Raw genomic sequence first — 11,066 nt, 5'->3', positions numbered from 1 at the left:
ATTACAAAACATTTGTGGTGAGAACCGGAAATGTTAAATTGCCATGGTCGTGCATGACTGAGGTTAGAGCTAAACATGCTGCTGACACTGGGTGCAGAAAGTTAGTGTTTTCCATTCCCCAGCACTGACTTTTATAAGGAACATGAACAGGAAATATTTTTTCTCATCTTTGTGAAATTAATTTCATGTTTTATTGACTTTTTTTCTCCATTTTAAGTTAAATTTTTTCTGTTTTTCCCACCTCCAGGTTTTAGCATCAAAGCTGTTCCATTCCAGAATGCAATCCTCAATGTGAAAGAACTTGGAGGTATGTAAAGTTTAAATAAAATATGTATTGAAATACTAAAAATAATATTTTACATCGTATAAATCCTTGCTTGAGTTTTTTCTTGAACTATAATCAGTTTATATTTTTTCCTGTTTTTACTAGTGATAATCTTAAAATTACTAAAATACAATCCTGACCAGATAACACTTTGCTGTAGTTTGTACAAGTTAACTATTATATTTGCAAGAAACAAGTGGGTTCTGTGTGACAAAAAATATTTGTTACTCTAATTGCAAAGTCCTTCAGAAGAGTTTCAATTACACATTATTTAGTGGAAACTTTTATTTGAGAAGCCTAGATGAGGACCCAAGGTGCTTAGTGCAGGATTCCATAAGAGAAAAGACTGTAAATTGAACAGTAGTGATTGGATAACCCAAGATTTGGGTCAGTGTTGAGGTCCTGTGCAAAAATTAAGTTCTAGTGGGAGATGGTAGTATGAGCCTTGATTGCAATACCATGATCATGCAGAGAGGATACTAACTATGCATTTGCAGCTCAGGAGAAACGAAAGAGGACAATTCAGTGGAGTAGTAACTCAATAGTATTGACTAAATGGAGACAAGTAAGTTTGTGTGGATGCTGGATATTAAAAAGGAAGGTAAAAGTAGTACACCGTGCAGACCGCCAGTTCAGATGCTGTTGTTCCATAGAGTGTAAATAGTGGAAATATGGGCTCAGTAGATCTACCAACATTAATAAAATGGGACTTTTTACCAATACTGCTTTGGAATACTAAACCACTATGCTTTCCTTAAAAACAGCTTAGGGCAACATATAATACTTGCAATTAATAAGTGATGCAAATAATTTTTAACATAAGAATTAGGGACAGGAGAAGGCCATCGAGCCCCTCGAGCCTGCTCTGCCATTCAACAAGATCATGGCTGATCTGGCCGTGGACTCAGCTCCACTTACCCGCCCGCTCCCCATAACCCTTAATTCCCTTATTGGTTAAAAATCTATCTGTGATTTGAATGCATTCAATGAGCTAGCTTCAACTGCTTCCTTGGGTAGAGAATTCCACAGATTCACAACCCTCTGGGAGAAGAAATTCCTTCTCAACTCGGTTTTAAATTGGCTCCCCCGTATTTTGAGGCTGTGCCCCCTAGTTCTAGTCTCCCCGACCAGTGGAAACAACCTCTCTGCCTCTATCTTGTCTATCCCTTTCATTATTTTAAATGTTTCAATAAGATCACCCCTCATCCTTCTGAACTCCAACGAGTAAAGACCCAGTCTACTCAATCTATCATCATAAGGTAACCCCCTCATCTCCGGAATCAGCTTAGTGAACCTTCTCTGAACTGCCTCCAAAGCAAGTAATATCCTGTTGTAAATATGGAAACCAAAACTGCATGCAGTATTCCAGGTGTGGCCTCACCAATACCCTGTACAACTGTAGCAAGACTTCCCTGCTTTTATACTCCATCCCCTTTGCAATAAAGGCCAAGATACTATTTGCCTTCCTGATCACTTGCTGTGCCTGCATACTATCCTTTTATGTTTCATGCACTTATGAAAGTAAACTAGCACGAAATATAAAACCAGAGAGTAAGAGTTTCTACAGGTACACAAAAAGAAAAAGAGTGGCTAAAGTAAATGTTGGTCCCTTAGAGGATGAGACTGGGGAATTAATAATGGAGAGCAGAGAAATGTCGGAGATGTTGAGCAAATATTTTGTATCGGTCTTCACGGTAGAAGAAACTAAAAACATCTCAATAGTGGATAATCAAGGGGCTAGAGGGAGGGAGGAACTTAATACAATCACTATCACGTGGTAAAATAATGGGACTAAAGGTGGACAAGTCCCCTAGACATAGAAAATAGGTGCAAGAGTAGGCCATTCGGCCCTTCTAGCCTGCACCGCCATTCAATGAGTTCATAGCTGACCATTCAACTTCAGTACCCCATTCCTGCTTTCTCGCCATACCCCTTGATCCCCCTAGTAGTAAGGACCTCATCTAACTCCTTTTTGAATATATTTAGTGAATTGGCCTCAACAACTTTCTGTGGTAGAGAATTCCACAGGTTCACCACTCTCTGGGTGAAGAAGTTCCTCCGCATCTCGGTCCTAAATGGCTTACCCCTTATCCTTAGACTGTGACCTCTGGTTCTGGACTTCCCCAACATTGGGAACATTCTTCCTGCATCTAACCTGTCTAACCCCGTCAGAATTTTAAATGTTTCTATGAGGTCCCCTCTCATTCTTCTGAACTCCAGTGAATACAAGCCCAGTTGATCCAGTCTTTCTTGATAGGTCAGTCCCGCCATCCCGGGAATCAGTCTGGTGAACCTTCGCTGCACTCCCTCAATAGCAAGAATGTCCTTCCTCAGGTTAGGAGACCAAAACTGTACACAATACTCCAGGTGTGGCCTCACCAATGCCCTGTACAACTGTAGCAACACCTCCCTGCCCCTGTACTCAAATCCCCTTGCTATGAAGGCCAACATGCCATTTGCTTTCTTAACCGCCTGCTGCACCTGCATGCCAACCTTCAATGACTGATGTACCATGACACCCAGGTCTCTTTGCACCTCCCCTTTTCCTAATCTGTCACCATTCAGATAATAGTCTGTCTCTCTGGCTTGCATTCTAGTATAATAAAAGAAGTGGATGCATTGGTTATAATCTACCAAAAATCCCTGGATTCTGGGGAGGTCCCTGCGGATTGGAAAACCACCAATGTAACACCTCTACAGCCCTATTTATAAAAAAAAAAGGAGGCAGACAGAAAGCGGGAAACTATAGACCAGTTAACCTATCATCTGTCGTTGGGAAAATGCTGCAGTCCATTAATAAGGAAGCAGTAGCAAGACATTTGGAAAAGCATAATTCAATGAAGCAGAGTCAGCATGGTTTTATGAAAGGGAAATCATGTTTGACAAATTTGCTGGAGTTCTTTGAGGATGTAACGAGCAGGGTGGATAAGGGGGAACCAGTGGATGTGGTGTATTTGAATTCCAGAAGGCATTCGATAAGGTGCCACATAAAAAGTTACTGCACAAGATAAAAGTCAGAAAAAATAAAAAAGCAAATTATTATTTAAATGGAGAGAAATTACAAATTGCTGCAGTACAGAGGGACCTGGGGGTCCTTGTGCATGAAACACAAAAAATTAGTATGCAGGTACAGCAAGTAATCAGGAAGGCAAATGGAACGTTGGCCTTTATTGCAAGGGGGATGGAGCATAAAGGCAGAGGAGTCCTGCTACAACTATACAGGGTACTGGTGAGGCCACACCTGGAGTACTGTGTACAGTTTTGGTCTCCGTATTTAAGGAAGGATAAACTTGCATTGCAGGCTGTTTAGAGAAGGTTTACTGGGTTGAATCCGGAGGTGAGAGGGTTGACTTATGAAGATAGATTGGGCCTATGCTCGTTGGAGTTCAGAAGAATGAGCGGTGATCTTATCGAAACTTATAAGATAATAAGGGGGCTCAAGGTGGATGCAGAGAGGATATTTCCACTGATGGGGGAAACTAAAACTTAGGGGGCTTAGTCTCAGAATAAGGGGCCGCCCATTTAAAACTGAGATGAGGAGGAATTTCTTCTCGGAAGGTTGTAAATCTGTGGAATTCTCTGCCCGAGAGAGTTGTGAACGCTGGGTCATTGAATATATTTAAGGCGGAGATAGACAGATTTTTGAGCGATAAGGGAGCAAAGGGCTATGGGGAGCAGGCAGGGAAGTGGAGCTGAGTCCATGATCAGATCATCATCATCATCATATCATAGGCAGTCCCTCGGAATCGAGGAAGACTTGCTGTGACTCCTGAAGTGAGTTCTTTGGTGGCTGAACAGTCCAATAGGAGATGTTAGCCTGAGTGAGGACGCTGATGTTGGTGCGCCTGTCCTCCAATAGGAGAGCCACAGACTCTGTCACAGGTGGGACAGATAGTTGTTGAGGGAAGGGGTGGATGGGACTGGTTTGCCGCATACTCTTTCCGCTGCCTGCGCTTGATTTCTGCATGCTCTCGGCGCTGAGACTCGAGGTGCTCAGCGCTCTCTCGGATGCACTTCCTCCACTTAGGGTGGTCTTGGGCCAGGGACTCCCAGGTGTCAGTGGCGAGGTTGCATTTATCAGGGAGGCTTTGAGGGTGTCCTTGTAGCGTTTCCGCTGCCCACCTTTGGCTCGTTTGCCATGAAGGAGCTCCGAGTAGAGCACTTACTTTGGGAGTCTCGTTTCTGGCATGCAGACTATGTGGCCTGCCTAGCAGAGTTGATCGACAGTGGTCAGTGCTTCAGTGCTGTGGATGTTAGCCTGAGTGAGGACGCTGATGTTGGTGCGCCTGTCCTCCCAGTGGATTTGTAGGATCTTGCCGAGACATCATTGGTGATATTTCTCCAACTTGAGGTGTCTACTGTACATGGTCCATGTCTCTGAGCCATACAGGAGGGCAGGTATTACTACAGCCCTGTAGATCATGTGCTTGGTGGCAGTTTGGAGGGCCTGGCCTTCAAACACTCTTTTCCTCAGGTGGCCGAAGGCTGCACTGGAGGCAGTGTTGGATCTCGTCATCGATGCCTGCTCTTGTTGATAGGAGACTCCCGAGATATGGGAAGTGGTCCACAGTGTCCAGGGCCACGCCATGGATCAGCCATGATCTTAAATGACGGAGCAGGCTCGAGATACGAAATGGCCTACTCCTGCTCCTGTTTCTAATGTTCTTCTTCCCATTGTGTGCATATTGATGTGCAGTAATGATTAAAAATATATATTTTGAACATAAATATTAAAGCTCTACTAGACATGTTGAACAAGAAAGAAAGCCACTCGTTATTTAAATCAGTGCTGCAACAATTGAAAGGTTCACTGTACTAATGTTTGTGGCAAGAGATGGCAGAGGTGTTATACAGAAGTGTGATGTCTCATGCTTGAAGAATTTGTTTGTCATGCAGTAATTACCTTTTTCTGTTGCCTGGTGTCAAAAATATTAATCAAATTGAGATGATGCTCCACTTTGTTAATCAACTATTTGACACATTTCCATGTATTTCCTTTCTTAATTTACAAAGATCACAACTCCATTAGTTAACAATGGATTGCCAGTCTGCCAGTTTTTAATGAGGCTTGAAAGGATTCCCTGCTAACCTGCCCTTGCCCATATGTCTGTGCATCACTGTGTTTTGATTGTGTTAGACAATAGTCCTAATATCTCGTTTATATTGATCACAATTTTTGAAGTGTTCGATTGTACAAAGCAAATGTTGAGTTTGAATTTGACAATTCTGAAATTGAGAGCTGTTAATGATTTTTGTTTTTCACATAGCTATATACTGATGTGATCAGTCAAAATAAATTAAAAGATAACTGCTATTAACTTAACACGACTGAATAATTCCACAAGGGTGCTATCCAGCATTCTTAGCAATGCATGAGATCATTCACCAAGCTTACAGTCTTCACCTGGTGTAGATGAGGAATTTAAGATCACTTGGAGATATTTATCAGTTATATTCATAAACATAAAGGATAATGAATATGATGCCCATTTGAAAAATGAAATAAATCTCATACATATCTCTGAAATTGATTTTGACTGTATAAATGTATTATGCAAATCCTATCTTGTCATACATTGAAAGGTTAAAAAAAATGAGAATTCAAATGATCCAAATTAATACCTTCATGTTAATTATAGAAAATTATCAGTCCACGCAACTGAATAAATTTTGTTCATCGAGGTGATGGATAGATGTACTGGGAATGAATTTTTTCTTTTTTGTTCCAGTAAGATCAATTACAATTCATTGCTCAGACAACCAACCTTAATGACTGTCTTCTGCCCAGATAAATGGGACATTGGTGTGGTGTGACAATTTACCAGCCATAGAATATAACACTGCTAATTGCACAAGTTGGTAGTTGAACATCATTATTGAAGCTACTTCAAAAAAGCAGTCACTCACTGATGTGTATAGCTGTGTTTATATACAGCTGATAACACAGCCAACTTTTTGAATTTGAAGTTTTTAAAACAACTGACATTGGCCAAACTGCCTTTACATTTCTTATTACAAAAGCAGCTGACTAGCTTTATAATATCATTATTAATTTCTCAGAGGCAGTGGTGCAAACAAGCAAGGTAATGGCAGCTACACATTATATCACTCTGTAGCTGTAGCATTGCTGTGAAGTAGTTTTGCTTTGCAACTGCTACTAAAGTTGTGTAAATCCAGAGTCAGGGTTTGGCCGAACTCTAGTAAGCCATAGAAGTTTACAGCACACAAGGCATTCAGCCCAGTGTGTCTATGCCAACTCTTTGCTCGAGCAATATAAGACTATTTCCACTGCCCTGCTCTCTTTCTCATAGCCCAGTATTTTCCTCTACTTCAAATATTTAGCCACTTTTCCCCTAAAAGATAGAATGATTTTAATCAGATTCTATGATAAAGCATTCCATGCTCCAACAATCCTTGGTGTAACTGTTTCCGAACCCCTCTCCTTATTCTTTTACTGATTTTTAATTTGAATGCTCAGTGTCTGTCTCCCCAAATAGTTTTTCCCTAACCACTCTTATCAAATCTCTTCATAACTTTAAAAACTTCTATTAAAATTCCTCCTGGCTTTTTCTGTTCCATTGGAAATGGTTGCAATATCTCAAGCCACTTCTCATAAATATAGTTTCCCTTCCCTGGTATAATTCTGATGAATCTATGCTGCATACACTCTGTCTTTAATGACCTCTCAAAAAAGAGACACCTAAAACTGCACAGTGTACTCCACTGACCGAACCAAAGTTTTGTATTAATTCATCATTACTTTTTTACTTGTACTCTATGTATTCTATTGGCCCTTTTATTGGTTTTACTGATCTGTGTACATATCAGGGGAGGGGCAATCTCATTTCTGTTTTGCTGCAGTATTGGATCAGGCCTTAACTTGAAAGAAAGACTTACACAACCTTTCACAACCTCAGGACGTACCAAAGCACTTTACAGCCAATGAAGTGCTTTTTTGAGTGCTGTAATGTTGAAAGTGCAGCAGCCAATTTTACGCACAGCAAACTTCCACAAACAGCAATCTGATAATGACCAGAAAGTCTGTTTTAGTGATGTTGGTTGAGGGATAAGTATTGGCCAGGACTGTGGATAACACCCCTGCTTTTCTTTGAAATACTGCCATGGGGTTTTTGCGTCCACCCGAGAAAGCAGATGGAGCCTTGGTTTAACGTCTCCTCTGAAAGACAGCACCTACATAAGAACATAAGAACACAAGAATTAGGAACAGGAGCAGGCCATCTAGCCCCTCGAGCCTGCTCCGCCATTCAACAAGATCGTGGCTGATCTGGCCGTGGACTCAGCTCCACTTACCCGCCTGCTCCCCATAACCCTTAATTCCCTTATTGGTTAAAAATCTATCTATCTGTGACTTGAATACATTCAATGAGCTAGCCTCAACTGCTTCCTTGGGCAGAGAATTCCACAGATTCACAACCCTCTGGGAGAAGAAATTCCTTCTCAACTCAGTTTTAAATTGGCTCCCCTGTATTTTGAGGTTGTGCCCCCTAGTTCTAGTCTCCCCGACCAGTGGAAACAACCTCTCTGCCTCTATCTTGTCTATCCCTTTCATTATTTTAAATGTTTCTATAAGATCCCCCCCTCATCCTTCTGAACTCCAACGAGTAAAGACCCAGTCTACTCAATCTATCATCAGAAGGTAACCCCCTCATCTCCGGAATCAGCCTCGTGAATCGTCTCTGTACCCCCTCCAAAGCTAGTATATCCTTCCTTAAGTAAGGTGACCAAAACTGCACGCAGTACTCCAGGTGCGGCCTCACCAATACCCTATACAGTTGCAGAAGGACCTCCCTGCTTTTGTACTCCATCCCTCTCGCAATGAGGGCCAACATTCCATTTGCCTTCCTGATTACCTGCTGCACCTGCAAACTAACTTTTTGGGATTCATGCACAAGGACCTCCAGGTCCCTCTGCACCGCAGCATGTTGTAATTTCTCCCCATTCAAATAATATTCCCTTTTAATGTTTTTTTTCCCCAAGATGGATGACCTCACACTTTCCGACATTGTATTCCATCTGCCAAACCGTAGCCCATTCGCTTAACCTATCTAAATCTCTTTGCAGCCTTTCTGTGTCCTCTACACAACCCGCTTTCCCACTAATCTTTGTGTCATCTGCAAATTTTGTTACACTACACTCTGTCCCCTCTTCCAGGTCATCTATGTATATTGTAAACAGTTGTGGGCCCAGCACCGATCCTTGTGGCACACCACTAGCCACTGATTTCCAACCCGAAAAGGACCCATTTATCCCGACTCTGCTTTCTGTTCGCCAGCCAATTCTCTATCCATGCTAATACATTTCCTCTGACTCCGCGTACCCTTATCTTCTGCAGTAACCTTTTGTGTGGCACCTTATCGAATGCCTTTTGAAAATCTAAATACACCACATCCATCGGTACACCTCTATCCACCATGCTCGTTATATCCTCAAAGAATTCCAGTAAATTAGTTAAACATGATTTCCCCTTCATGAATCCATGCTGCGTTTGCTTGATTGCACTATTCCTATTTAGATCTCCCGCTATTTCTTCCTTAATGATAGTTTCAAGCATTTTCCCCACTACAGATGTTAAACTAACCGGCCTATAGTTACCTGCCTTTTGTCTGCCCCTTTTTTTAAACAGAGGCGTTACATTAGCTGCTTTCCAATCCGCTGGTACCTCCCCAGAATTTTGGTAGATTATAACGAATTCATCTGCTATAACTTCTGCCATCTCTTTTAATACCCTGGGATGCATTTCATCAGGACCAGGGGACTTGTCTACCTTGAGTCCCATTAGCCTGTCCAGCACTACCCCCCTCGTGATGGTGATTGTCTCAAGGTCCTCCCTTTCCACATTCCTGTGACCAGCAATTTTTGGCATGGTTTTTGTGTCTTCCACTGTGAAGACCGAAGCAAAATAATTGTTTAAGGTCTCAGCCATTTCCACATTTCCCATTATTAAATCCCCCTTCTCATCTTCTAAGGGACCAACATTTACTTTAGTCACTCTTTTCCGTTTTATATATCTGTAAAAGCTTTTACTATCCGTTTTTATGTTTTGCGCAAATTTACCTTCGTAATCTATCTTTCCTTTCTCTATTGCTTTCTTAGTCATTCTTTGCTGTCGTTTAAAATTTTCCCAATCTTCTATTTTACCACTAACCTTGGCCACCTTATACGCATTGGTTTTTAATTTGATACTCTCCTTTATTTCCTTGGTTATCCACGGCTGGTTATCCCTTCTCTTACCGCTCTTTTTCACTGGAATATATTTTTGTTGAGCACTATGAAAGAGCTCCTTAAAAGTCCTCCATTGTTCCTCAATTGTGCCACCGTTTAGTCTGTGTTTCCAGTCTACTTTAGCCAACTCTGCCCTCATCCCACTGTAGTCCCCTTTGTTTAAGCATAGTACGCTCGTTTGAGACACTACTTCCTCACCCTCAATCTGTTTTACAAATTGAACCATACTGTGATCACTCATTCCGAGAGGATCTTTTACTAGGAGATCGTTTATTATTCCTGCCTCATTACACAGGACCAGATCTAAGATGGCTTGCTCCCTTGTAGGTTCTGTAACATACTGTTCTAAGAAACAATCCCGTATGCATTCTATGAATTCCTCCCCCAGGCTACCCCGTGCGATTTGATTTGACCAATCGATATGTAGGTTAAAATCCCCCATGATTACTGCCGTTCCTTTTTCACATGCCTCCATTATTCCCTTGATTATTGCCCTCCCCACCGTGAAGTTATTATTTGGGGGCCTATAAACTACACCCACCAGTGACTTTTTCCCCTTACTATCTCTGATCTCCACCCACAATGATTCAACATTTTGTTCATTCATGCCAATATCGTCTCTCACAACTGCCCTGATATCATCCTTTATTAACAGAGCTGCATCCCAGAGTACTTAAGGAGGTGGCCTTGGAAATAGCGGATGCATCGACAGTCATTTTCCAACATTCCATTGAATCTGGATCCGTTCCTATCGAGTGGAGGGTAGCCAATGTAACCCCACTTTTTAAAAAAGGAGTGAGAGAAAACAGGGAATTATAGACCGGTCAGCCTGACCTCAGTAGTGGGTAAAATGATGGAATCAATTATTAAGGATGTCATAGCAGCGCATTTGGAAAGAGGTGACATGATGGGTCCAAGTCAGCATGGATTTGTGAAGGGGAAATCATGCTTGACAAATCTTCTGGAATTTTTTGAGGATGTTTCCAGTAAAGTGGACAAGGGAGAACCAGTTGATGTGGTCTATTTGGACTTTCAGAAGGCTTTCGACAAGGTCCCACGCAAGAGATTAATGTGCAAAGTTAAAGCACTTGGGATTGGGGGTAGTATGCTGACGTGGATGGAGAACTGGTTGTCAGACAGGAAGCAAAGAGTAGGAGTAAACGGGTACTTTTCAGAATGGCAGGCAGTGACTAGTGGGGTACCGCAAGGTTCTGTGCTGGGGCCCCAGCTGTTTACATTGTACATTAATGATTTAGACGCGGGGATTAAATGTAGTATCTCCAAATTTGCGGATGACACTAAGTTGGGTGGCAGTGTGAGCTACGAGGAGGATGCTATGAGGCTGCAGAGTGACTTGGATAGGTTAGGTGAGTGGGCAAATGCATGGCAGATGAAGTATAATGTGGATAAATGTGAGGTTATCCACATTGGTGGTAAAAACAGAGAGACAGACTATTATCTGAATGGTGACATATATTAGGAAAAGGGGAGGTGCAAC

The 11,066-nt window shown here is 41.9% G+C and overlaps 1 protein-coding gene across 2 annotated transcripts in view; it reads left to right on the top strand.

The window, feature by feature from the left end:
• LOC139240236 (ADP-ribosylation factor-like protein 15) overlaps window positions 1–11,066 on the top strand; it is a 462,002-nt gene that overhangs the window by 198,559 nt on the left and 252,377 nt on the right. For both annotated transcript variants that reach the window (XM_070868727.1, XM_070868722.1), the window contains exon 3: window positions 248–307. In XM_070868727.1, the coding sequence (XP_070724828.1) occupies window positions 248–307 (60 nt within the window). The remainder of the gene's footprint in view (window positions 1–247; window positions 308–11,066) is intronic.

This window comes from Pristiophorus japonicus, chromosome 2 (genome assembly GCF_044704955.1).
Source record: "Pristiophorus japonicus isolate sPriJap1 chromosome 2, sPriJap1.hap1, whole genome shotgun sequence".
Taxonomy (NCBI): domain Eukaryota; kingdom Metazoa; phylum Chordata; class Chondrichthyes; family Pristiophoridae; genus Pristiophorus; species Pristiophorus japonicus.
Note: the sequence above shows the minus strand (reverse complement) of the source record. Positions and strands in the feature narration are given on the sequence as shown.